Source organism: Colletotrichum phormii, assembly GCF_030913505.1.
Source record: "Colletotrichum phormii strain CBS 102054 chromosome Unknown BDP81scaffold_39, whole genome shotgun sequence".
Lineage (NCBI taxonomy): Eukaryota > Fungi > Ascomycota > Sordariomycetes > Glomerellales > Glomerellaceae > Colletotrichum > Colletotrichum phormii.
Window position 1 is genome coordinate 77,759 of NW_026851481.1, and position 26,833 is coordinate 104,591.

The window sequence follows — 26,833 nt, forward strand, 5'->3', positions numbered from 1 at the left end:
ATCACACCGCCGCAGCGTAAATCTCGAGGCACCTGCCCAAGCTGGAAGCATGAAACAACATCTGCCAAGCAGTCGGGTACAGAGTGCAGTGGTGTTGTTTGATTTCAAGCCGCATCTGAAAACAAAGTTGGGGTTCCAACTTGCAATAGCGCATTTGAAAGGCGTTCCCGATGGTCAGTACTTCGTAATCAATCCGGTATTCGCGTGGTGAGTGGCAGGAATTCCCCAGCTTTTGAGCATCATTCTCCAAAAAATACGACCGAGTTTTGTTGTTGCCAGCATCTTCCTTGTTGATCAAATGACAAGAATTTGCCATCGTAGAACACGAGGTGACGAGCCAGAATCTGGGCCTGACTCGAGGTTGCGAGAGCGCGTTAACAATGCTGAGCCTCAATGCCGTGATTCGAGGCTAGGGTAGTTGTTAGTGAAGAGCGATAGTACTCTCTTAGATAGCAGAGAACAGCCATCTCCAGACGAGCCAAGATGCGCCGAGCACGCTCAAATGAAAAGACGACTGGAGGCGTGATGGGCGCTGTGAACGAGTCGAGGTGTCGTCAAGTGGGATCTACAGGCTTGAGAGCCAACCTGAAGAGAGTCGGTTGCTGTGGGTCTCTGATCGTGACGAGTTTTCATTTCGCAAATGAGCGATTGCAGTATGATTTCGTATATTGCTGCAAACTTTTGGGCTGGGACTCACTGTAATAGCGTTCGTCCATGTGGCGTTGAGTTGTTTGCGAAGCTTCGATCATGGAAGCGTCGAAGGTTTGCAGAAATTGAGTGAGACAAGGAACATGAGGATGAAGTAAGGTGAGTGAGTAAGGTGGGAAATAAGCTGAACAAGGTGAGATGAGTAAGGCTACTACTACGGCAAAGGCAATTTATCGGGTATTCGGCGCATGGCGGGCCCAAGCGTCCGGGTCAGGGCCGGCCGAGAGACCCACATCCTTAAATGACAAAGCAACCGCTAAAACACAAGATTTTCAGCCCTTTTTTTTTCGGTCACCGCGTCCCGCGTGATAGACGGCTTGGCTAGACCGATGTCGCTCGTCAAGTCAAGCCACAACGAGGCATTTTCTGAATCACACTATCATTCGACATCCTCACTCACGTCAAGAAACTGTAGTGAGACTTTAGCTCACCAATGACCCAAGACTCTGGAGGTTGACTTCAGGACATGCTCTTTCTTAGTATGCACAATGCCAACACCAATTTCGGCAATCTATCCGTGCCAAAACCCACATCGTCCCCGAACTTCACCAAACAAACGTGATTTTCGGCAGCCCAGTCCGCTCCCGATTACGCGGCGGTGGATTCTGTCAAGAATGGACGCTTACCTGAGACGTAATAGTGGTGCAAACCGCCCTGCAACGACATGCTTAGATACGATAACGCAATCCAAACCCCAGACAAGGTCTGCGGGATGAGCCCATGAAATTTTCAGCTGTTGTTTGTTCAAATATTGGGCTGACTCCTGGCTCCTGACTGACTCATCTCCCTGCCTAACCTCGAATTCAACCTTCAGCCAAAGATCGCGGAACCATCAAAGTAGCCAACATGAGCGCGGAAAGCGGTCTGCAAGTCGCAGACTCATCCGACACCGATGTCGGAAACGAGCTACCAAGGAACGAGGTTCAGCGGTGCAGCTTCGGCGACTGGCTCCGTGACGATGTCAACATCCGTTATACCGATGTCCCAGTCCTCGCTTGCTGTCTCGTATCCGGCTTGTGCGACAGTGTGGCAGTAAACGCAGCTGGTGTCTTCGTCAGTATGCAAACAGGTGACATTTTAAGCTATCAAGAAGGGGAAGCAACATGGGAAACTGACCTGTTTGAAGGAAACACCATCTTCATGGCTCTTGGCGCCTCCAAGCTTCCGGCTGGCGAGCCCCTCCTCTGGCTCAAGTCCCTCAGCTCCATCGCCGCATTCTGGCTTGGGTGCTTCTTCTTCTCCAAGTCGAGGCACATTCACCCCAAGCGCAGAAGCACTCTCGCCCTTTCGTTCCTTCTCCAGTCGGCACTCGTTTTCCTTGCCGCTGCCTTTGCTCAGACACGTCTCATCGCCGACTTTGGAAAAGTCTCGGTGCAAGGCTCCGACTCGAACCACGTATTCAAGACATCTGAGAACCCTCTTGTGATGGTCCCCCTTGCGCTTCTGGCCTTCCAGTTCGGCGGACAGATTGTCACGAGTAGAATTCTGGGATACAACGAGGTTCCTACCAACGTCCTGACCAGTGTCTATTGCGATCTTCTATCCGACCCTAAGCTCTTCGCACCCCTGAAGGAGAACCCCAAGAGGAACAGGAGGTTCTTGGCTGTTGTTTTGCTTGTTCTTGGAGGTATCATTGGCGGCTGGCTGCAGAGAAGTCGGGCTGGCATGCCTGGAGCTCTTTGGATCTCTGGAGGAGTGAAATTCATCATTGCCGTCGCCTGGATGGGTTGGGCAAGCAATGAGCCGGTTGAGAGCAAGCTGGAGAAGGGCGTCAAGTCATAGCGAAGATGTCGAACGAGCCGCAGGCTGTGAGCAGAATATATCCTTCCATCGTTCCCGAGTTCGAATATGGAACAAGTAGCCAAGTCACCATGTCCGGCTGGACTATGTGCTTCTGTGAAATGACGGTCAAGATGGCCTACTTTATGATTGCTCACAATCTCCAAAGAACCGATTACCGCCGAAAGGAGTCTATCAAGACGGGCGCTCGATGACATCCATCACCTGGACAGGCTGTTGCGGACCCAGTATTATTGCTGCATTCCGAATCTCAGTTGTTGCTGCCGGTGGTTTCGGATAATGATATAATGGCAGGCAACCTGCTTTGCGTATTTCTTGAAGGTCGAACCCAATTATTCAACTGAGAGCAGTCACGGTTGTTGCTGGCTTGCATAACCTCCACTTCTTAGTTCTCGCCGTCTTCTCCCCGTCTCAGCTTGGCGATGCTTGTTGGTGAAGGGGGTTTCATGCGCCATATCAAATTGTCAGGGTCTTCGCAGAATACCAGTCAGCTCGTCCAGGAAAATTCATCGAGTCCAGCAACTACACCAATCAGATATTGACACAATATGTTCAAAAAGACCGCTTGCGAGCTGACACATATGTTTGTGAGCAGCAACCTCTCGTGTATAGATTTCGACAGAATGCCTTATCTGCTGTAGTCTTCTCGGCGTGTGCCATACTCGGTTAAGATAAAATGATCGATTTCGCTCGCTTCAAATCTGCCGATGTCGAACCTTTGGTACGCAGACTAAGCCACCGCCATGGGTTGTCAACCAAGTTCTCCGTGGCCTTTCGGCACACTCCGGTGCGCCAAATATGGGGTCTTCAATGAGACTCTAAGGTAGTGCATGTAGAGTGCCAGACAGCAAGGCACTCTCAACTTGACCTTGATTAAACGAAGACTTCCCCACAAACCATTCCCAATCAAGCTTCACAGGATACCTTACATGGCTGGCATCCTGCATCGCCCGCGCCGCGCCTGGGTCCAGGAATGGCCCACTCCGAACGTAACCCACGGGCCCGGATTCAAGATTCGCGAGAACCGCGATCAAGTCTTTTTTACCATCTTTCAGGATCACTTCTAAGTTGGATGCCAGCTCAGGATAGCCACCTAATCTTTCGTAGTTAAACCGCTGTGCTTCTCGATACGAGAGTTGAGGTTCGCGATATCAGCCATTGGCAAATCATAGCGCTGTAGGGCAAGCCACAACGTCAACGGTCATCCCTAGCCTCCATCAATAGTGTCTTGCACCGTTGGTATCACAATCGAGTCTCAGTCTGTGAACGAGCGCCAGCTCATCAAACCAGCTGGCACACGACCGTCACACACACCGTCAGCCCATTGCTGGTGCTTCCGCCATCTCGTCACCAAGAATGACCCCTTGCATCGCAGCACAGCCACCTTGGCGTCTAGAGCGTAGAGTAACCGCGCCGTCTTACCAAAGATATGCGATGTCATAATCGAGATTATGCTCCCCTGCCGATTCAGCATCACTTCCATTCACTACCAGACAGATCACAGTCTCGGAGGACGGAAGGGCGAGACACTCCTGAACAAGACCCTGCCCAACCTGAACGAAAAGAATCTAGGGGTCCTTCCACAAGAGGTTAGCCCCTCGTCATCAACAATCTTTAATTGGTCGACCGGCCACACCTCGACCCCTGCAACACATCCTTCCCATGCCAACCTTTGACGTCACCGAGGGTGGTGACTTTGGACCGCAGATCACCGACAAACAGGTTTGGAGTCGCACAGCACCCAACCACCAAACCCGCCAAACGGCGTCTCAATCGGCTCTAAGCGTCTAACAGAGCTAGCCGTCCTTCGCAGAGCAGGAATGGGTGACGGACGGAGGGGATTCGAATGACCATCTTGGCATCATTGTGCAGCATCAACCATGCCAGCCTGCCAACAATGTCTGCAGCCAGGGTCTCGGCACGGGCGTCCGCCCAGGCGAGGTACCTTGCGGTGAGCTGTAACAGGTCACAGCAGTAGGAGAAGCATAATGTCATGAATGAGAATGGGGAGGGGGGGGGGAGAATCAGGGGAAAAGGTATGAGGTAGGAGAGGAGAGTTAGATATAACCTCCACGTTCCTCCCGCCCAGAGTCTTGTGTTCCGTTTTATCCAGTATCCCAAGCCTTCATCCACGGAAGCACCCACACCATCAACCACAATTCCCAATCTTGTAGGCATAAACAAGCCTTGCGCCAAACCATCCTAGCAAATCATCACTTTCCAATCACACAAAACCCCATACCTCCTCAAAATGCCATTCTTCGGAGGCGGCCGCCACGAACCCTCTCCCGAACCTGTTCGGGAGCTGACCCCCCCACCCTCAGAGCCCCGCCGCACCGGCTTCTTCGGCTCCCGCAGAGACCCCTCCCCGGAGCCAATCCACCACCAGCCCGTCGCCGAGCCCCCCCGCAAGCACGGCCTCTTCGGCTCTTCGCGCCGTGACCCCTCTCCCACGCCGACAGCCCGCACATCCCGCACCTCCGCCACCTCCCACTCCTCTCTGTCCTCGACAACCTACCACACCTCCCCCGACGGCCACCACACCGGCGGAGGCGGCCTCTTCCGCCGCTCCACGGACGCGTCGTCCGGTCGGAAGGGCGGTCTGCTGCACAAATTTGGCGGTGGGGGCGTAGAGATGGACCCTAGCATCGTGCAGGCGCGCGAGCGCGTCATGGGCGCCGAGGCAGCTGAGAAGGAGGCCGACCGCGCGCTCATGGCTGCGAGGGAGATGGTTGCCGCTGCGAGAGCCGATGTGCGGAGGCTCGAGGAGGAAGCCAAGGAGGAGGCTAGGCGGGCCAAGATTAAGCAATACCACGCTCGCGAGGTTTCCAAGCGTGGCAAGGCCTTGGGCCGTCACGGAGACTAAGTCCTCGAACATAAATCTTTAGGCAACCCAAGCGACATTTCTTTTGTCATTATGAGTTCATGATCTGGATCATGGCGTACGATGAACAATTCGGAGTTGGGAGAGAGCGAAAACACAAGATTTCACATTATGTAGTTATTACTATTTTTATTTACATACATGAGCGACCATTGGGAAAATGAAATATTATCTGTACTCTCATCATCGAATGGAGTCTTTCAGCGAAAAATGTCGGGTAGCTTGTTGTACCCAAAGTAGATAATGTGAGTGGGAGCATTATCAAGAATGTTTGAGCGTTTCCACAATCGCTCGTATCCCATCAACTGCGAGATAGCGTCAGTACATAGGTACATACTTCAATAAGGGGAATAATAAATAATTTAATCATCCGACCCTATTTCACTTATCTCCGCCTATGAATAATCTCGAAATAGGGCGAAATTAGAGAAAGACTGGAGATAGACGTAGTGACGCCATCCAGCAGTCAATGGGATAGTAGTTTTCATTCGAACGCTGAGGTACACAGCTTCAGACAGCTAAGCCTCGACGTCTAGTGAATTTGAAGCGATGCAAGTTGAGCACACAAGCACGACAGGGTCCTGATCCCTCAACTCGCGACCGACAGTGCTGACAAGCTGACAAGACCTCTCCATATCTGTCCGTCGTTCTCCAGTTCTCCAGTCCGATTGCAACCGGGGCATCGAGTGAGCTCCGAAGGATAAGCACGGATCGGGGATTTTCCCGGGATACCCCTTCACAAATCCTCAGCCTCGACACCCGGTCAACACCACTCGTTCCTTCTCTCATCCTCTGGCTCTGACCGGAGCGGACACGAGAATCTGCGGCGTCAGATTCCTTGCCGCCCTATCGATTAGGTTCTCGGATAGTAAATTCCCATGTACCGGATACCTTTGGATACATTAGCTGCATCTCCGGGTCCGGTCAACTGACAGCTGGGAAATAAAGGTTACCGAGTTTACTGATTTCACTGGGGGGGGGGGGACTGTAGCTGCAGTGACAGAGTTCATTAAGCATCATCTAGAGACAACTTTTCTCGCTTGCTTGAGAACAGGCTAGTGGAAGAAAGACCAGAGCTCTCAGCCGACTGCTGTTGTTGAGCTTCCATCCGAGACTTCTAGTACCCTGATTCAATGTCTCATGCCATCCACCTGCCACCTGCCAATCACGCCGTTCCTCCGGCCGTGCGGTCCGTCTGCGTACGCGTTGAAGACCGAAAGCGACAAAGGGAATGAAACCTGACCCTCCAACCCTGTATGTGCATTGTGAAGTGAAACGGGTATTTACATTTTGCTCAAAAGTGGTCAGTGCCCAAAGGTATCAAGAACTCATGTCGGCGACGAAATCCGTAGAGTAGCCGCCAGAGTGAAAAAGAAAAGGTCGCGTCAGCCCAAGGAGCTGGACGAGCTGCAATAAAAAGACGTAGGGTGAAGGTCGAGATGCAAATCGGGGTTGAAAGGTCCAATCCGTGGGAACGCCGACGCCTTCCAAGTGCCAAACACTGAAAAAATGGAATTCGAATCCGTCCAGAACAAGGGCTGCTCGTTCGATCGTGGTCGTGAGAAGGTGAAGAATGATCAGGGCAAGAAACGGATCCACCAAAGTAGAGGTTTCTCACATGATGATGCACTGAGACTCCTCGCGATCCTTCTTGACACTGAGGGCGACGCGGGCGGCCTCGGTGAAGGCCTCGTTGACGCCGCGGTTGCGCATGGCGGAACACTCGAGGTAGCGGAGGGCATTGATGCGGCGAGCGACCTCCAAGCCCTGCTCGTAAGAGATCATGGGACGCTTCTCTCGCTGCTGGCCCTCGGCGGCCTCCTCCTCCTCGTTGTCGGCCTCGCGGAGATCGCACTTGAGGGCGACGAGAACCAGCTTGACACCGGGGCAGTTGTCGGCGATCTCTCCAACCCACTTGCTCTCGACGTTCTCGAGGGAGTCCTTGCTGTCGACGCTGTAGCAGAGCATGATGAGGTCGGTATCGTCTGCATCTAATTAGCAAGCGACCTCTTGATCCTCCCAAATTTAGAGTGTCATACCGTAAGACAAGCTGCGGAGGCGGTCGAACTCCTCCTGGCCAGCGGTATCCCAGAGGGAGAGCTCGATGTGGACACTGTCGACGAAGATGTCTAGCAACCCCAGGTCAGTATTTAAATCGGCAGAGGGAGAATCGTGCCAGAGGCATCATGCGACTCGGCGCCTTTCGCTGGGAATCGAGGGATCGTACCATGGACATAGTTCTCGAAGACGGTGGGCTCGTAGACGGTCGGGAAGTAGCTAGGCCAAGTCAGCAAGAGATGCGCAATTGGAAGACCGGCCATTTCCAGTCCATGAGGTTTGAAGGCAAAGGAAATATTGTTGTACTCACCCTCTGGTAAAGACGTTCAACAACGATGTCTTGCCGCACGCGCCATCGCCACTGCAGTTCGCAATTCAATTAGCCAAAGTCCTCAAGTCGCAGCCAGGCGACACAGAGGGAAGGGTCTGAGGAGGTCTCACAGGAGGACCAGCTTGCGCTGGACGGTCTTGTTACCACCGCACAAAGGCATGCTGGGCGAACTGGAGGAGGTGGGTTCGGTCGGGTTGTAGGAAGTTGGATAAGGAGGGTTGATCTAGGTGAGTCGGTGCGATACGAGATCGATTTGTTTGCTTGCTTGTTCGTGGAAAGCAAAAAAGTTGTTGTCGGCCAGCAGGAAACTGGGGGAGGGTTCGTGGTGCGTCGGTCGATCAGCAAGGGGAAGGTGCCAGAGAGCGTTCTGGGTTGTTGTTTGCAGGTGGGTTGGCACGGCTGGTTGGTGCGCGATGTGGTGGTGAAAGGAAATGGACAAAGAAAGACCGATGGAGTTTGGGGAACCACCTGCCAGTGGAAGGGAGGTAAATCGATGGTAACGCAGGAAGGAAGGCACGGCACGGTGCGGTCCAGGTGTAGGAATAAGGGAACGGTGGGGAACAAAAAGAGCAGGGAAGGTGAGGTGCACTTCACGCAGTGCAACAGTGCCTTCTTTTGCTGGAGAGGAAAGTGCCAGGCAAAGCGGAGTGGCTTGGGGATGGCTGTGACTGTGGTAATGTGAGGCAGGCAGACGGAAAGAAACAAATGGGAGAAGGAGGCGGCACACTGAAGACCAAAGTGAGGTAAAAGGTGCAAGTGTGAATTTGGAGTGAGCAAAAGATGCAGGAGCGGGAAATTGGGTTGGAAGAAGGTGCGCTGCTCAATTGGCTGAGATCAAGTCAGAAGGGCCACTCAATGGAGTAGAAAAGAGCAAGAGCGGACGGGGTCAGGCACTCTTGCTGGGGTGAGCCCAGGAGGAAAGGAGACGGGAACACTCACTGCTTTTTGGCGCTGGGCTGGAAATGGACACTGAGGACCTGAGGAAGGAAGCCACCCAGCTGAATGGAGACAGGAAGGAGCAACAGGGACGTGGAGTGAGGTGCCTTCCCAACTTGTTACCTAAGAAACCTCGCTCTGGCTGCGGTATTGGAAGACAACTTACCTATCAAGGTATTATCATTGTTATCATTATCATCGCCATCATCATCCGTGAGAGTACCGTACACCTCAACATCAGCCCGAGCAGAAAAGGGGACCAGCGCAGGGAGGCGGCGTAATTGCGTACTCCGTACGTAGTACAGCGACGAAGGGGGAAACAACCTGGACGAATCCACAGGCACCGGAATGGGGAACCTCATGAATGTCACTGACTGAGCGCCTCCACCAGGTTGCGGAGGTCCCTCTGCCAAAGAATGCCCTGAGCACATGAACGCATACGGATACCTACCTTACGTGGTTACTCGACACGCTTCCCTTGACACAGCGCGCCATTATCAACCAGGAGATTATTCACTTGGACTGCAACTCCAGTCTGCAGCGTACGGATATCTACAGCTGCCTACGTGCCTACCTACCTTGTGAAAGTATACGAAGATGCTAAAATATCCGTAGATGCGAACCGGGAAGAAACAACTTGAACGAGTGGAGACTTCCCCGCCACACAATTGCACGCATCTGCACACACTATCAAGCTGCAGACATGTCACGGCAGGGAAATCAAATTGGGCTGGACAAGAAAAGAAAAGAAAACCCCTCCGAGGAAGCCACCATTTGCCCTCCGTCCCGAACGTATCCGGACGTTGAGCAAAGCCATGATATATCCCTCTCACGAACCACCACGATGGACGCCATGAAGAGGCTCGGGGCATGGGCCAGTGCGTGTTCCATGTGAGCTGAGCTGAGGCCGGCCATGAGGCCTCGCCAAAACGGCATCGTTGATCCAATGCTTTTCCAGCTTAGCCTTTTGGCTTTTCTCTCACTGCCCCCTGCCACAACATGGCCGTGGCGCTTGAGAACCCCCGGAACCCCTCAACTCGACTCCCGTCAAGGCCGTTCTTGGTAAGACTGCAGAGCAGAACGGGGTAGACAAGGTCAACAAGGGGCACCAAGTACTCGCGCACAGGAAAGCATCGTGAGAGCTACCTGGTACAGGTTTACAGCACGCCAGAAACGTCCAACGGAGCTCGATTGCGTTATAAGCTTAGGCCACCTTATCTTCCGCTCTTTCGCCCGGCTGCGGCACCTTTTGAGAACGCCAGACACGATTCATCGTCAAATGCCCCGACCTCTATCCACACGAACCTTGTACATCCGTCTCACTCACATACGACTATGCAACTCCGATGTATGTTGAAGCCACCACGGCCGTATCCCCTGCCCCATCTCAATAAGTAAGGTATACTGACCAAAAATTGAAGTGAAAATACGCAATCCTCCAGTTTCACCTCATCAATCCCGCCGCTCAACCTCAAGCCGCCGTGGGCTGTACGACTCGCTGCGCCCCTCACCCATCCCACACCATCGTCATGTCCATAGTCCACAGTCGAACGAACCAAGGAAGTAAGCCTGATACCCACCTCTGTCAAAACAAACACTCTCCACTACTCAAACGAATAACTCCATCGTCAACCAAGGAATCACCACCCTTTGTAGCAGGCGTATCCCAGCGACACTCCCGCCGCAAAACGCCGGAGCTCGACTCGCTGGAAGCCCCGAGAGCGGCGCCTTTTTCTCGGATCGAGGACGTGGGCGAATCCACCACACCTTTCACCTTAGATTCTAGAGGCGCAAAGGCCCAAGCCCGTGGTTACTCCGTGCGAGAAGGGCTGCTCTTTTGGCCTCTGTCCGATATGATGTTCTCGTTATTGTTCAGGGCTGTGAAACCCCTCGGTTGACCGCTGAAGGCATTCCGGGATCCTCTTCTGCCCCTCTCTGCACCTCACCAACACCCCTCATTACCCCTCATCACTTCCTGACCTTCCCCATCAGTAAGGTAAGGGCACCCGGCATCGTCAGCCTCACTGGCGACGCAAACCTGCGCATCGAAGACCGTGAGGCACAGCCAAGAATCGTGACGCATCGCCGCGCCTCCGCCAAGCACCGTTTCGCCGCTCCATCATGGTTTAGATCCTCAACACCCCCCCTGTTATGCCCGACAACGCCTCCCGCACCCAGTCCGAGTGCCGTTACCCCGGATATTCGGGTGTCAGTGCTCGCCTGCTGGTTTTATGAATGCCTCACGTAATTAATACTGCCTGCCACCGTATCGTGAACCGTTGGATTATTGTTCCATTTCTCTATATGTTTGTTATCCGGAAACGTTCGATGTCACCGTACCTTGGGTATCCATTACTACAGCGTTCCACCACCATACGTGCAGCCTGCAACATGCTTCGCATTCTAGACCCATCCATGACGTGCAGTTGGCGGCACTAAAGCTTCCACGCATTCGTGCGCTGAATCCGCAGACGCGCTTAAGCACGTCGTCCCTCCCTTCCGTCCTCCGGCAGCGTCCCATCCCGACCTCGTTCCCGCCGGACCCGATCATGCATAGGCGATCGCTGGCTACTGCGACCCAGCTCCGTTCTCTCGGCTCGCACGGCGCGCACAGCGCCCGCACTTTGGCGCACGAATTCTCGACCTCGTCTTCTAGTCTGCCCCGCAAGCCGGTCGTTTTTGTAGTCTATGATTGTGATTCGGCCGGATCTCGCCGGTCCTTTCGCATTCCCCCTTCAGTCATCGTCTCTCTGCAGACCCTGCCTACCCCGGCCCATCCTCTCTCCGAGGCTCATGTTGCCGGCCTTGCGATGCAGACCATTCACAAACTCCCTGTCCCCAAACTTGCCTGATCGCTCTCTTGCCTGGTCATCGGCCTGTCGCACGGCGTTTTCCCGTTCTTCAAGAGTAGCCAGACGGCGCTCCCGGTCCGTGTCGAGATCTGAAGCGGCTGCCTGCATCGCCGCCAACTTGCGCGCCCTTTCCTCCTCAGCGCCCTTGCCCTCAAACTCTTTGCCACCACTGGATCCATTGGTACGGGCAGCAGGTCGTCTGTCGTACCCTTGCCGACGGTTCTCGTTGTTCCGGCGGCCCCTGGAAACTGAAGCATCCCCGTCTCGGTCGCCGCGCCTGTCGTAGCTTCGGGGCGATCTCTCACGTGGTTTGGCGGAGCGATCCTCCTCGGAAACCGAGTCTCGGCGCCGCCGTTCGCGGTCGTCACGCCTGTCGCGTCGATCGCGTCTGTCGTAATCGTCCTTTTCACCAGAGTCGCGTCTCCGAGGGGACCTGGATCTTGACGCACGTCTGCGCTGGTGGTGTCTGTCTTCTGAATCGCTGCGTCGATGCCGCCTTTCGGAGCGGTCTGCTTCGTTGGGGTCGTCCCTCCGACGGCGCGGGCTCCTCGATCTTGAGTAGGATCGCCGCCTCTTGCGGTGCCTTTCCCGATCGTCGTCGTCGTTCCGGTGTCTGTGATGCCTCCTCTTGTGTCTCTCCTCCTTGTCTTTCGACTTGGACTTATCGTCTGCCATACCCATGGATGCAAGTAATTGCCGGCGCTTGATAGGATCGTTCATCATGGCTTCGTAGGCGGCCTGCTCCTGTCGCTTGATGGCGAGCAAAGGATCTTCTCGAACTTTGGCTGCTGTGTCGCGTGCTGTGTTGGCCGTCTGCAGGGCCATGAAGCTCTCCTGCCCAGCTTGCTTCTCCAAGTTCTTGTGTTCCGTTCCCTTGAGCAAGTTGTCGATGCGGCGCTTGCCCAGGAGGTAGCTCTCGCGCTCCTCGGTCGTGCCGGTCTGTCCATCGGTAGGTCCGCTGTAAAGAAACTCGACGCGGTCGACTCGTTTGGTGTGTCCCGCAGCCTCCAGCTTCTTCTGAAGTTCTTCGCGCTCGCGCTCCTCCTTCAGCTCGTTGATGCGCTGTTGTGTCTTCTTGCGCTCATCGAGGGCTTTGCGTTCCTCCTCCCAGACCTTGGCCTGGTTCTTGATGAGGGAAGGGTGGAAACTCTTCTTCAAGTTGAGATCACCACCCATCTTGCCGACTGCTCAATGGAGTACACTGGGTATTCTTCAACAGTTGATAGGGGATGTGTCAAGTCGGGAGTTGGTTCGTGTAAAGGTTCGTTGTGGAGGTCAGTTGTTGATTGAGATGGATGTTGAAACTACCTTACCGTAGGCAAAGGAGAGTCAAAGGCTGGCGCGGCTGGGGTTCCAGTCAAAAAAAAGCATAGGAGCAAAAGTCGCCTCCATTCATGTGGTCAGTGCACAGCCAGAGGCCGTTGGTGGGTCCGCCAATCGATAAGCTCCCCCCGCCTTGATTGTCCACCATTACTACGGGCAGACAGCTGCACCTACCTGCCTGGAACTGTCACGGTCGTTGTTAACCAGCCTTACCTTCCTGTTCGATTTCCAACGACGAACAAACCTACTGTACTTACATTATCCTTCAACAAGCTTTTCCCTACAGCTCCTTGCCAATTCATTCACTGAAGTGCACCCCTTGCGACCACCTATCCCGATACCGATAGCTTTCACACTAGTCAAGATGTCTGACGACGAGGACTTCATGCAGGAGTCTGATGAGGAGCAGTGAGCTTTCCCCAGACTGGCCTCCCAACCCGGGGTTCCGTGGCAGGAACCATCGAGACTGACTAGGCGCAGGTACGACTTCGAGTACGAGGAAGACGATGATGAGGATTCCGGAGACGTCGGCATCGAGAACAAATACTACAATGCAAAGCAACTGAAGCTCACCGATCCCGAGGATGCAATTGCCGAATTCTTGGGCATACCACCCTTAGAGGAGGAAAAGGGCGAATGGGGTTTCAAAGGCTTGAAACAAGCCATCAAACTTGAGTTCAAGCTGGGGCAGTATGAAAAGGTACAACCAACTTCTGGAGAACGTCCTGCCACCAGCAGAAGGAAGGTGCTGATTTCCGGAACCAGGCGACGGAGCACTATGCCGAGCTGTTGACCTACGTCAAGTCGGCCGTGACGAGAAATTACTCCGAGAAGTCGATCAATAACATGCTGGACTACATTGAGAAGGGATCAGACAGTCCCAAGGCCGTGGCGTGCGTCGAAAAGTTCTATTCGCTCACACTCGAGAGCTTCCAGAGCACGAACAACGAGAGACTATGGCTGAAGACGAATATCAAGCTGGCCAAACTCCTCCTCGACCGCAAGGACTATAACACAGTCATCAAGAAGCTGCGAGACCTGCACAAGGCTTGTCAGAAGGAAGATGGCAGTGACGATCCCAGCAAGGGCACATATTCTATGGAGATATACGCCCTCGAGATCCAGATGCACGCCGAGACCAAGAACAACAAGCAGCTGAAGAGACTTTACCAGCGCGCCCTCAAGGTCAGGTCCGCTGTCCCTCATCCCAAAATCATGGGAATCATTCGCGAATGCGGTGGCAAGATGCACATGAGCGAGGAGAACTGGGCCGAAGCGCAGACAGACTTCTTCGAATCCTTCCGCAACTACGATGAGGCCGGCTCGCTCCAGCGGATCCAGGTGCTCAAGTACCTCCTTCTCACGACCATGCTGGTTAAGTCCACCATCAACCCGTTTGACTCGCAGGAGACGAAGCCCTACAAGCAGGATCCCCGAATCACTGCCATGACCGACTTGGTAGACGCATACCAACGCGACGACGTTCACGCCTACGAGAATGTCCTTCAGAAGAACCAAGACATCCTTGCCGACCCATTCATCGCCGAGAACATTGACGAAGTGACGCGCAACATGAGGACCAAGGGAGTCCTGAAGCTCATCGCACCGTACACACGTATGAAGCTGTCATGGATCGCGAAGCAACTGAAGATCTCAGAGCCTGAGGTCCAGGACATACTGGGTTTCCTCATCGTTGACGGCAAGATTCAGGGCAAGATCGATCAGCAAGCCGGCACCCTCGAGATTCAATCAGACGCGGACAGCGACCGCACCAAGGCTCTGTACGAGTTGACACAATCCGTCGCGACCTTGTACACCACCATGTTCAAAGAGGGCGAAGGCTTCCGATCAACCGAGTTCCCTACCGATGAGCAGACAATGGAGATGATGGGCGGCGGCATGACCCCCAGAGGCGGCGGTCGTGGACAGCCGCGGGGTGTTGGACGGAAGGGCAAGGGCGTGATGCCATCGATGTGGACATGATGAGCATGTTTATACGCGCGTGCCGGTTGATCACAGCGGATAATAGACATAGCGGGCAAAGCCAACTACAGGCCATTGCCCCATGGCTGCTCGGTCAGCTACATTACAACAGGGACGGGAACGGAAGTGGCTTAGACGATGAAGAGAGACGATGCGATGATGGTCTCGGCAAGCACGGAGAAGGAGTAGAGGCGTTGTCAAAGTAGCTAATCAGGCCATGACAAGATACCAAAGAACATTCAATCAACATCATTAGTCAAAAGAGGATGGAAACGCTTTTCGTCAGACCTCAAGCAGCAGGCCAAACAGTCACCGCAAGGTTGGTATGGCTGTGGGCAAAGCTGCCCTATAGACGAACGCGATCAAGAAGCAGCTTCCCGCTGCGGGTGGCTCAATCCAAGGAGTTTCCAAGACCCTGTGGAACGCAGGTGGAGAGATACGAGGCAGAGGCAGCAGGAGACGGAGAAAGAGGCTAGACATGGGACAGGCTATCACGTCGTACGACGACGAATGTGAGGGATCATGAGAATGGCGTTCCGGGGACGTCTGAGGTCCTCTCGTTCATCTTGAAGGGGACAAGACTAGCAGACTCGATACGGATGTTGATTCATCGACTCTTCGGACCTCGTAGATCCCGTGGAAGGCAACCGAAGAAACCGAGAATACGAAGAGACACAAGTGCACAACGGGGACCTATGGAATCCTCCATTTCGATCTTCCCATCAACGCTAGTAGAATAGCGATGGTGTTTACCGCGACGATCCAGAACCTAAGATCTGTCATCCAGCCTTTTGGCTTCGTTCCGGAATCTCGTTTCCGGAAATCTCATTTGTCCAAGAGTTCCGGAATACGACCATCTACCTCCCCCCGCGACACAAAGGACACGACGAGGGGGGGCATCGAGCTGACCAAACAGGAAGAGACAGATACAAAAAAAAAGAGTTTAGACGCGCAGACGATAGACTGAAGATCAACTTATTTGGCTCTCACTCGACACCGCCATCACATCCCCAATTCGCAAATCAATAGGCCGAAAGGACGTCTGACCGATCGATCCAGTGGTAGTTTGTTGTGTTGGCCGCGGCGCAGAACCCCAGGCGAGATGAACCTGAGCCCTGGTCTTGTGTGGTAACCACCACCGGACCTTCATCTATTTCGTCTTCAGACCTTCACCTTGCAGCAACGATGTTGGGTGCTCAGCTCAGCTCAGCTCGCTTGCTTGGTTTGCATGGCCCGCGTCCGTTGGTCTCGATGCAGTTTGCAATTTTACCCAGACATGGGCGCAGCAGCAGAAAATCACACACACACGCACACACGCGCGCGCAGAAACTGAAGGCAGGGAGCCGAGCTAGAAAGCGAAGCAGAAGAAGAAAAGAAAAATTCTGCACCACCATCACCCACTGTCTCCATCGCCCACCCCGTCCCCTTCGGCATCGTGTCCGTGGCTGTCAAACGACACGACACGATACTGGCCCGGGATTGTCCCGATGGTTCCTGGCAGCGTAGCATAAGGTAGAGAGGGAGAGGTGGGCCCGAGAACTTTTAGTCGCCTTTGCCCTGGTCGTCGACGTATACTAGCTGCAACTGCAAGTCTGATGAACATTTTTCCCACAGACTTCGCTTCCCGTGATGTGCTTTGCTTTATTGCGGCATTGCCTTAGTTGTTGGAGTAGGATCTCCAACAACATCGGCCCATCAACATCCATACACCCGCAGATCACACCTAGGACTGGTATTATGCAGTCGAGTTTCACTCCCGGACCGTCTGCTAGATGCATAGATGGTGGTTCATTCCGTCTCCAAAATACCACTTCCCAAGGTTGCGTCGTCTGCCATCGAGTCGGACCTTGACCACCACCCGCAGGTTCAGTGGTGGGTTGTTGACTGACGTAGCTTCTGGTCCGGAATCTGGATCTGTCATACTACACAGCATGAAGACTTTTTCTTCTCAACCTTTTTCCTTCTTCGGTTCTGCGAGGCCAGCCCAATGATTGTGGTTCGTTGGCAAGGCAGATCGCCGTCACCTCCTTGGAATTGGAGACCTCGACCAGGGGAAGCCAATCAAACGGTCTTCATTATGCGTCTTTCCGTGGCCACCACCTCCTCCGTACAGTCAAGTACAGTACTGTACGCCTCCGCGAGCTCGTGAGTAATGGGAAAAGCAGGCGTGGCAGGGCGATTGACGAGCCGGTCCATCCACTCAAATGCTCAAACGACACCTGCATAAGCCGCGACAAGGGCAAATCTGTGGTGCGCAACGCAGGCGGCAGGTGGGCTGCAGGGCAGCGAGCGAGTGGCCTGCTTTGCCTCTCTGTCTCCGTCTCTCCCCATGCTCCTCTTTCTCTCGGCCGATTACTGGGCGAATGCAGGCTGGAATCCGTGACGGGATGAGCAGGCGAATTTGGCTCAAACAGCGGAGAGGGGGTTGGTCTACATGTTAACGAACCAAAAGCCCGTATTCGATGATTGGACGATGCATTCCAGGAATACAAGAGACGAGAAGGACAGGAAACGAACAGGTAGAAGGACCTGCGGGATCGAGGAGGTCCGCAGCCGGAGCAGTCCAAACTCAAGCGGAGGAAAGCTGATGTGACATGTTTGGCAAGTTGTGTGTTTGTCTGCATTATGGATGCTTGTATGCCGCCAGTGTAATTAGATTTCCTTTGTGCCTCAGACTGCTCGTCATTACATGGTGGATGTCGGTACTACTTACTCATACAATCGATGACCCAAGCTGATGACTACACGACCGTGATGATCAAGATTTGGAGGAGGGGAGCACGGGGGGCGAGGTGTTGTAAAATATTCTGCTCATGGCAAACGTGTCTCGCTCGCATGATGCCATGGAAGATCTGACAGAATTTGAATTCGCGGGGATGTTTGAGCCGAGCTTGGCTGGAGAGGTGCGCCATGAGCGTGCTTCTGCAGCTTGCCGCACTCACTGGCCCTAATTGGCGGTTGAGAGCAGGAAGCGTGTTGTACATACAATGAGAATGGCGGTTCCATTAGGCACAACTGCAGTCAGAAGAACGATTGCAGCTGGTTGTTGGAGATTGCGCCGTAAACCATGTCGATTCGTAGCTATCCGTATCCCGTATGCGCCGAGCATTTCACTTCTTGTCGTGCTTGTTTGCCTTCCCGCCGCTCCGGGGTAGACTAGACAGGTTGATCAGCGCAGGCATGGCTCATCGAAAACAGAGCCGACCAGTAAAGTACGAATCAACGACATAGGTCAAAGACACATGTCCACATCGATGAGATGTCAATTCTGACGTTGGCTCAGTCGTGGACCTTGATCAAACGATGAGGCGATAATAGCGGGCTTCGTCTACCATGGAACAAGTGATCATCCTCTACATGCGCAGGCAGGGGTTGGACTTTTCTGAAGGATGGGCTGTCATATTGCCAACTTCGGTAGTTATTTTGGAGGCCCTTTGTCGGGAAAGGGTACAGGAGTATTTCGTGCAGCCCCAGCTGCGTATCTGCATGGCAAGCTCCCGAGGCTGGGAGTATTCGAGGGGATCAAGAGGAAGACTGCAGAGAAGGCGAATTAGGCCAGAATGCCTATACCATCTGGCCTCAACCCCCCATTTGTGTATCCCACTGCTCAAGATCAAGTCCAGAGGACTTCGTAAAAGACTTGTAATGCATCATTCTTCGCAGCCTGTGGAGACGGGACGGAGCGAACGTGGGACGGGACGGGGTCTAAGTGGGCGGAAACGCAGCCGATGCGACGTTGCTGGCGACTGAACGCTGTTGACATTGGTAGCTCACTCACGATGTTCTCGGCGCCCCAGCTAAAGTCTCCAGAGCCCTGAGTCGGTACGTCTCCTTTGGAAAAGGCGACACTCTGAATATCGTCTTTGAAGAAGCGTTATTGGATGTCTCGGGTGCTGCACTGCCCAGACCAGACGGTTTTCCTTCATCTTGTAATCGATCCATAACTTCTTCACATGCCCTTGACTTTTTTGCTGATGATCGAGCAGTGGACAAGGCCTGATCAAGGATGCGGTGCTATTCGTAGTCGTCTATTCCTCCAAGGATACAGACTAAGACGAATATGTGATGGCGTCAGAGGAATACCAGGGGCATAGGGCTTGGGGCAGTAACGTTGTTATCTTGCCATGCTCCTCCTGCCGAGAAAGCAATGGAAGTAACTCTCTTTTGGCACTCAAAAGCCGGAAGCAAATCGTTTCCTCGAATTTGGAAGGCCGTCATCAGTTTTCTTTCTTGTCGATTCTGTCTACTGATCGTTCTTTCTTTACGTCTTCCCTGTGGTATATGGAGGAGAACCCTGCAGAAAGCCGAACAGAGTGGACGGAATTTTTACTCATGTCATCTTCGAGACGCAAGACAGACGAGAAGACGTATTCGTACACCATAGTTGCTTCTGGATCCCTTCGTCTTGTACGGGATTGGTGTGCCTGGCTCATTTCGTATAACAAGCCTAATGGAGCAAGAGGAAAAGACGAGACTGGCCGAACTAACTCACAAAGGTCGGCAAGGGCCTTCTGTCGCGCGCCAAGTCTTTGGAACACCTGGTCCCTCCGATTCGAGTTGTTTTGACAGGAAGAAGATCGGGAGGCTCAGATTCTTCCTCTGCTTGAGACGCCCGGGTCAACTCTCGGTTGTCCCGTATTGGAACACCTTGCGAGCTATTCTAATATAGAAGATTCTCAGAAGCAGAAAATGTTGAAATCGCTTCGGTGAATGTGAAATGACCCTCGAGTCCTCGACGTGTGCCAATGATTCAAGATTGTGCCCATCAGGAAACGGGGCATGCAGATCTCTAGATGTCCCCACGCTCCACGTTGCCACAAGACCGAATTTGCAGATTTGACATTGTCGAGTTTGCTTTCCCCTGGACAAACCACATTCTCTAAGTCCAGGTCGCGTGCGGAACAGACCGTCCGAAAGCTCCACCAACCAATCTTAGCCGCATGAAAGGTGAATTGACAGTTCGTAGTCGTCTGGCATTGTTTGATCATGATCTGGAACCAACGTACTTGTTGACGGATGTCCGTGAAACTAGTCAGCATGTTTGGCTAGTGACTTGTCGAATCGAAAGCCACTCATCCCGATGTGTCACGGATCCCAACTACTTGGTGGCCGTTGGCAGGCATCGGCTGCGCCGCTTGTCCGCCTTGTCCGAAGCTCAAATCCGCGCAACAGAGTACCCTCCATTGCCTCTTTGCGATGAATGGTGAGTTGGCTTCCATGAGAGCATTAGCCCTCGGCGCCCAAAACTGGGCATTGCTTGCAGGGTCAATTTTGTCGCGAGGTTGCCTCTAAATCGATTACCCGCAGTAATGCCCAAGTCTGCCCTTCTAGCATTGCTGCTGGGTGCCATTCGCACATGTTGAGCCTGATGATTTGTTCAAATGTACAGCTGGTATTTGTCCCGAGTGTCTTGATAGGTTGACAAAGACAGGATCTTCTCGGCAACGTCTCTTGCAAGGTCTAGTTTAAGACACATGTTGTTAGTCGGGGCCGAAGCACGCCGTCGGAGCTACTAGATAGTCTCTCATTTCGACCGTTCCGACAAGCGGGCCATGAGCGGGATGTGCGGGCGGACGATGTAGTGAGGTCGTCTCCCTGCACCATCATGGAGTAGGTGGGGATGATTTGCCATGGAACAGGAAAAATTCGATATCACGGCCTCCATTTTCTGACACGGGAGTCTTGGAAACCGGGCAGACACACAGTGCCCAGACGGATCTCTCGGTCCTAGTGGCCAGGGGCATCAGCAACTGCTAGTGAACTCGACTCATGGCTTCCACTCCGATTCTGCTGTCAGTATGATTTAGTTCTCTTGCTTCTATTTGACGAGTCTGGATTCGGATATTCCAACTTTCGCTACGTGGAGGTGGCCAAGTCATTATATCCGTACTTCGTATGGGCATTGTGAAAGCTGAGCTGCACCGGGATCGGCCATCTCTCGCGGGGCGTGTGGCACTTCCTGAGATGAAGTTCCCACAATGAGGTGTGTAGGTGCAATGTTGCGAGAGGTTTTACTTACGGTAAGTGTGATGCAGGATTACACCCGAGAAACCAGCGTGGTGCTCACGGAAGCGTGTCGTGTCGACCGGCTTCGGGTGACGATCCGTCCGGAGAGAGAGAGCTAGTTCAACATGGTGTCGAAGTTGTCCGTGGAAAACGTTTGGCCGTAGTGTAGTAGCCGACTACACCGTCACAGCTAAAGTGTGCTCGGCAGCGGCCGCCGTCGGCCGTCAGCCAGTGACAGGCCTGTTCCCTGCATAGCAAAGCGCGGTGGGGTGCGCCGGGCCAGATTCGTAGCTTACTTTACGGATAGTGTAAGCCAGTCTCGTGGCAACTTCAGTCCAGTCAAGATAGCAGGTCAGATTCAAAACGACACCATTGGTAGACCCTCAAGTTGTTGGGAATATTGGTTTTAGGCTCTGAGCGGTCAAGATGCTCAGGTGATGGCCAATGGATGGACAACGGCGGCTCTCGGGAACGACAGCAGAAAAAGGAAAGAACCAGCGCGGTAACTTGTCTCTGACGCCACGAGGGCTGCTGTGATGGAATGTCGTTAGCCCACAATGCTGACGCTCCTCGTGGTACTCCGTAATCGTCCCGCTTTCCTGTGCGGCTCGTTCGCCGTGAGCCTAGTTCTCCTTCCAGTCTTTGACGTGCGTCTGTGGCCATGCTTGGGGCCAGCGAAAGGAAGAAGCGAGGCGGTGGGACGTGCTGTTTTGATCGCGGCGGCTGTGACATATGCTCTTGCTCAGCACCTTAGTTACTATCTTTCGTAGGAGTTGCGCTTGTTGGACCTTTCGTTGCCAATGGTTCACGTCGTTGTTTGGAGTTTTGGACAGACCCATGGAACTGACACCCATGCCATGGTTGAAGGCGATGGATTACTCGGCGCGTGTGGCTATCGTGAGCGACGTTGTACGCTTGCGAAAGCATCCAGTGCCTTGCTAGGCGGAGGTACTTTGCACACATTCTGCTGGCTTGGAGCCTTGAAGGCACCGAGGCAGACGGCAGGCCACAGTGGGTGACGGGATGTGTGGAGGGAGTGTGATCACGATTGATAAGGTCGGATCAGCACTACAGGCATGTATCCATACCACCTCACTACGAGATACATGATCCTCTTTCCACGATGATTGTGTTTGGACGTACGTACCTGGTACGGATACCTTGTTCGAGGGCTTGTGGAGGCCATCGCATTTTACCTCCCATATGATGCGCTAACGAGCCATCGAGGGATGCCACGGTCCTTTGTGTGGTCTCGTCTGGCCCGCTGAATGCTGGTGATGCAGTGCAGCATGCTGATGGGAAACGCTTGTGCCAACCTGGAACCCTGTACTACGATGCCCGTAGCCCATCAACGTCGAGGCTTGCCGGGTCTGTCCAGTCTCTGTCAAGCGTCTGTGGGATGGGCACGCCGCACGCACGCACGCACGATGGGGTGGAAATCCCACTCAACCTTGTCCCTTGCTGGTCGGAACGGTGAAGGACAGGGCCTATCCCCGGCACCCTCTTCCCCTAGAATGCCACCCTTGCTTTTATGTCGGCGTCTTTTTGATCTTCTCCAACGGGCTCGCAGATTCGCAGGCTCGCAGTGTCCAAGAGCAGGCCGCAGGTGTGTGTTCGCTCGGTAAACGTCAATGTTTTCCTACGCAAAGACACAGAAATCGGGCGTTGGGAAGGATTCGTGTTGATGTTGCTCAGGTTGTATAGGTCTGAGGTGACTCGTGAGCGGACTACTTTGCATGTAAGGTGGCACATGGTATGTAAGGTGGCACATGGTAATTACTCTACTTTACCTTTGCATAGGCATTGTGTGTGTGCCATTGGCGCTCTCGAATGAAATAATTCTCAATGTTTAGGGGATAATTCGCGCAGCAGGTACGACGGTTTTGTTTGTTGAAAATGAGAAACGAGTTGTGCCAGAGACAAGGCGGAACCCAGGCAGTATTCGTATGCAATATTCAGAAGAACGCGATGTGTAGATAGAGGAGACGGGAAGAATACGACGAGAGATGAAGTTGAAGACGGTTGAAGACGGACAGAGGGCTAAGGTATCCGTACTTTCCTTTCTAAGGTAAGGTAAGGCGAGTCGAGGCGAGGCAGGTTCGTCGTCGAGGTCGAGATTGAGGTTGTTAGGTCTTGCCCTTTTCTGATTATCTTCAGTGATGGGGCGGACCTGCCGCCTGCTGGGACATCGCAAAGTGACGAGGAAAGAACATCTGAGTCCTGAGGTAGGTAGGCTCCTGCCTGACCTAAGGCAAGGTAAGGTACCTCTGCTCTTTCCCCAGATACCGTAAAGAGGGTACTCGGTCTCGATTACTCATCTCTTTCGATTGACGTCTGGTTTCTACTGCTTTCCAGGGTACCAAAAACATCATGCTTGATATCTGACATCCAGCACAAGGTGTTCTGTGTGTATTCGAACCTACCTACGTACGGATATAGAGAAAGGTACGCATCGTCTTTGGCACGTAAGGTTCCAAACTAATGCTTTCAGTCTCGGAAGACAGGCCGCTTCAATGGCACTACCGTGAGGATACGCAATATCACGATAACTAGCATCGTTGAGCCACCTTACGACGGCACACCCACGGCACCCTATCCATTACCTATCGAGTTTCCATGGTGCGCCTCTGCCCGCAACCAATCCATACCTGGCGGAAACCTCCCCGACAGTCGACTGAGGGAATGTCAACCGGTCCAACAGATTGACGTGGCCAATCGACGTTCGAGATTTGGGGAAAACCTGGTGCAGACCTGGCCAGACCGCCGCAGACTGTCAGAGAGGACCAAGAGTCTAGGAGTCTAGGACGCATGCCTAGCTAGGCCCGACTGCAGACCAGGATCGTTGGGCTCAGGCTCTTGTCTCTGTATCTCGTCCGACTTCTCCTTTGTCTCTCCCTCTCTCTTGTTCTGCCGCCTGCCCTCAACCCGACCCTCGAGTCTTGTCATCTGTTCGAAACGGCACCTATCCGATGATGCACGCAATCCTCTCTCCTCTCTCTGTCTCTCACTCTCCGTCCGCTCTTGCTGTGTCACTTTGGCAGATGATTCCGCACACACTTGGCTATTCGGGGCCGAGGGTTGACCTGTGGAGACCAAAGGTACCTTAGATTGAGGCATACAAGGCAAGCCGCAAAGCACATCAAGACTATGGAGTATGGACCTCGACAAAGTATCCATCCGAATGGAAGGAAAAGAAATGGGCCAGGGGGTGTGTTTTTCTCTCTCTCAATTGTCGTCGCTCACAATGCGCCCTCACCTCACAACTCACCATCCACAGACTGGACCCCAATTGGCAATTACACTGGACATCCGTATCCATTCCCGTCCCCGTTTTCCCCGTCATCCCCGTTGACAACGTTTCCATCCACCCATTTCACCCCATCCCATGTCTATCCGTATGTATCTGTATGCCCATGCCCCCTGCTCAGTCCCATATCCCGTTACGCCCATCACGGGCGGTTTGCTGCGCGCGCCGCTATGGTTTTGCTGCTGGTCTCTGGATATCCCACCATTGGCACCACAAGTTCACAACCACCCACGCAGCACGCTACGGATACCATGTCATGCCATACGTAGTACGAATACCGGACTATGCAGATTTGTATCAGAACATTAGCCAACCATTGCGAGGCACAGCACCCCATCATGGTACTTGCCCACGGCATCACACAATGAAGCCCTCTGAGGGCTGCCGTACGGATACTTTCCCCCTTCTTTCTTCTTTCTTTCTCTATCCGTTCATCTCTAGGTGCCCTGTCATGGCCCAATTCTATCCCCTGTTTTCCCTTGCCTTACATGGGATTCATGTATCTGTACGGATACCTGATGTTTCTCCCTTCGAGTCTTCAACACTTGTCGACCTGAGTACCCTACCTACCTTATGCGTACGGATAGGTACTCAGGTTTAAACGTCAAGGTACTTCCACGCTGCTCCAACTTCAGCACCGGATGATGCCGTCCAATTGCTCATGACCTTGTCGCGGTCCTGATATTATTGTTTCCCTTGATCACCCCTGCCTCGATGCCGTTACTCCAGTGTTGTGTCATGCTAGCTTCCATCGTCTGTTCTTGGTGCAACCATGGCTACCTACCTACCTTGACCCCCAGAGCAAGATACGATACGGATACGCTGCCTGTCTTTTTTTTGTCTGCCGGGCCTCATCCACCTTGTTCATGCGTGTGGACGCAACACAAGTTGACGGGCTCGGGACTCTGATTATCATCATTCGCCCCTGTGTTTTATCCCGTCCATTCCTTACTTACACCTGCTCTTTTCCCTTCTTCTCCGTCCTCCCATCTTCCTCCTTTGGCTGGACCTCTCACCTCTCGCCGTTCATCTCTCCCTTCCTTTATTTGCAAATTGACATTGGAAGGAGCTTACAGTCCAGCATACTCGACCTCCTAATCAACTGCTAGCTAACATCTATCGTGTCAACTTGACTACAGTCAGACCATCACCCAGCCATCAAGCCATCGTCAGCAAGCAGGCAGTACCTACACGTACAACCGTGATACCGGGCTCGTCTGCCCTACCCTACCTGTACCTACCTACCTTACCCTCCGATCTCCAGCTGCGGCACGGCACTGCACACTCACATCACATCACATCACATCACATCGAATTCCTCCACATCGTCCGTCATCCGTCATTCGTCGGAACCACCTCAGCTCGGCTCGCCGAAAGGCCGGAATCAAGAACCAAAATCCAGATCCAGCCGGTCCAGGACACCCATTCAAGCTGTATTCAGCACGGCAAAGAGCACCACCGGACACGCCAATTTCCAAATCCAGACAGGAGGTCAGACTAGGCTCCAAGACACCAAGACGTTTTGGCAATACCAGTCTTTGCCGCAGGCAGTGAGTGACAGGCACATACTTCCTCTTAGTCTAAGGCAGTGAGAGTGTTAGCATCGGACCACCTCCACAAGCGAAGCCCGGACCCCAGAGTCGATCGCACAAGTTGGCAGGCTCTCGCGACTGTCGCAACGGCGATTCGCACCAAGAAACGTCAACGTCCAACGCCGCGCAGGCGGAAAGCAAAGGGCCAGACGCACCCCGGAAAACCACAGGTCACATTATTGTTCCTTTTTAGCCCCTCGGACGGCCATCGAATTTCTGCACTATTATCACCCCTGTCGCGGGCCTTTCTATTCGTCATCTCAAGCCAAGCTGCACACAAGCGGCTCACTATTGGGGGGGAGGGAAGTACTAGTCGGGTTGCTTTTGAGCTGACCTGACCTGATCCCCGACCCGATCTGAAGGAGAAGGAGACACAGACATCCAGAGAGTGGAAGAGACACACAGAGAGAGAGAAGGCGAGTACAAATCTGTTCTGGTCCAACCTGGGAATTGTTTCGACTGGACCTGCGTGGTAAGGTGAATTGTTGAGGGGCGGCCGTCTTTCTACTTGTTGATCGCCGTGAGATTCTTTACCCGTCGTTGGAATCTTGTAAGGAATCTTTCTTTCTGAACTGCAGATTGGACTGATTGCTATCTGGCTCGTTGGATCGCACCCGTCACATCGTCCGACTACCCCGACTCAGACCCGACTCGACGCGACTCAACTCACACTCGCCTCGCCCAATTTTCAGTCATCCCCTTCCCTCCCTTTTCTCTCGTCGTTTCAGTGATCATCCCGTCTTCCTTTCTTTTTCCTTTTGCTTCCACAGTCTCTGGCCATCGTCTTCTCGTGCCAATCACCTCACGCCGACTCAGGACCGGAGAAGCGGCGTAAGACATACTGCATGAGTCGTCAGCAATAGCGGCATCAACAGCAGCTACAGAGGCAGTAGCGCCAACAGCTCCCGCATCGCACCGTACCGCAGCGCGCAGCGCGTCACATCACGTATCTTGGGCGAGTGTTGGAAAGACAGTCAAGAGAGACGGAGCAGAAGCATCAGTTGAGACTCTTGAGTCGGTCAAACAAGACGCCAACGTGCAGGGCTCAGAAGC

At 53.4% G+C, this 26,833-nt stretch overlaps 7 protein-coding genes across 7 annotated transcripts; 4 read left to right on the forward strand and 3 right to left on the reverse strand.

Moving 5' to 3' along the window:
* Window positions 1-1,554: 1,554 nt before the first annotated feature.
* On the forward strand, window positions 1,555-2,490 carry BDP81DRAFT_466313 (uncharacterized protein; the record flags this gene model as incomplete). Its single annotated transcript, XM_060594380.1, has 2 exons — window positions 1,555-1,777; window positions 1,835-2,490. The coding sequence occupies 2 exons, from the start codon at window positions 1,555-1,557 to the stop codon at window positions 2,488-2,490; spliced, it is 879 nt and encodes a 292-aa protein (XP_060438076.1).
* Window positions 2,491-5,170: 2,680 nt separating this feature from the next.
* BDP81DRAFT_442161 (uncharacterized protein) lies at window positions 5,171-5,837 on the forward strand. Its single transcript, XM_060591654.1, has one exon. It carries the CDS (start codon window positions 5,180-5,182, stop codon window positions 5,372-5,374), a length of 195 nt encoding a protein of 64 aa, XP_060438077.1. The 5' UTR covers window positions 5,171-5,179; the 3' UTR covers window positions 5,375-5,837.
* A 1,169-nt stretch (window positions 5,838-7,006) lies between these two features.
* Window positions 7,007-7,941, reverse strand: BDP81DRAFT_466314 (GTP-binding protein RHO3; the record flags this gene model as incomplete). Its single annotated transcript, XM_060594381.1, has 5 exons — window positions 7,007-7,377; window positions 7,432-7,521; window positions 7,620-7,669; window positions 7,761-7,811; window positions 7,892-7,941. The coding sequence occupies 5 exons, from the start codon at window positions 7,939-7,941 to the stop codon at window positions 7,007-7,009; spliced, it is 612 nt and encodes a 203-aa protein (XP_060438078.1).
* Window positions 7,942-11,452: 3,511 nt separating this feature from the next.
* Window positions 11,453-12,745, reverse strand: BDP81DRAFT_335190 (Pre-mRNA splicing factor-domain-containing protein; the record flags this gene model as incomplete). The annotated part of the gene is made up of 2 exons (XM_060585834.1): window positions 11,453-11,727; window positions 11,875-12,745. The coding sequence occupies 2 exons, from the start codon at window positions 12,743-12,745 to the stop codon at window positions 11,453-11,455; spliced, it is 1,146 nt and encodes a 381-aa protein (XP_060438079.1).
* Window positions 12,746-13,256: 511 nt separating this feature from the next.
* On the forward strand, window positions 13,257-14,875 carry BDP81DRAFT_335181 (PCI domain-containing protein; the record flags this gene model as incomplete). Its single annotated transcript, XM_060585833.1, has 3 exons — window positions 13,257-13,300; window positions 13,373-13,592; window positions 13,658-14,875. 3 exons carry the CDS (start codon window positions 13,257-13,259, stop codon window positions 14,873-14,875), a joined length of 1,482 nt encoding a protein of 493 aa, XP_060438080.1.
* Window positions 14,876-16,908: 2,033 nt separating this feature from the next.
* On the reverse strand, window positions 16,909-17,627 carry BDP81DRAFT_156155 (uncharacterized protein). Its single transcript, XM_060581953.1, has one exon. The coding sequence runs from the start codon at window positions 17,497-17,499 to the stop codon at window positions 16,951-16,953; it is 549 nt and encodes a 182-aa protein (XP_060438081.1). The 5' UTR covers window positions 17,500-17,627; the 3' UTR covers window positions 16,909-16,950.
* Window positions 17,628-22,004: 4,377 nt separating this feature from the next.
* Window positions 22,005-23,851, forward strand: BDP81DRAFT_476609 (uncharacterized protein; the record flags this gene model as incomplete). The annotated part of the gene is made up of 8 exons (XM_060594781.1): window positions 22,005-22,031; window positions 22,226-22,487; window positions 22,625-22,634; window positions 22,682-22,688; window positions 22,735-22,753; window positions 23,039-23,106; window positions 23,321-23,326; window positions 23,373-23,851. The coding sequence occupies 8 exons, from the start codon at window positions 22,005-22,007 to the stop codon at window positions 23,682-23,684; spliced, it is 711 nt and encodes a 236-aa protein (XP_060438082.1). The 3' UTR covers window positions 23,685-23,851.
* Between the last annotated feature and the right edge of the window lie 2,982 nt (window positions 23,852-26,833).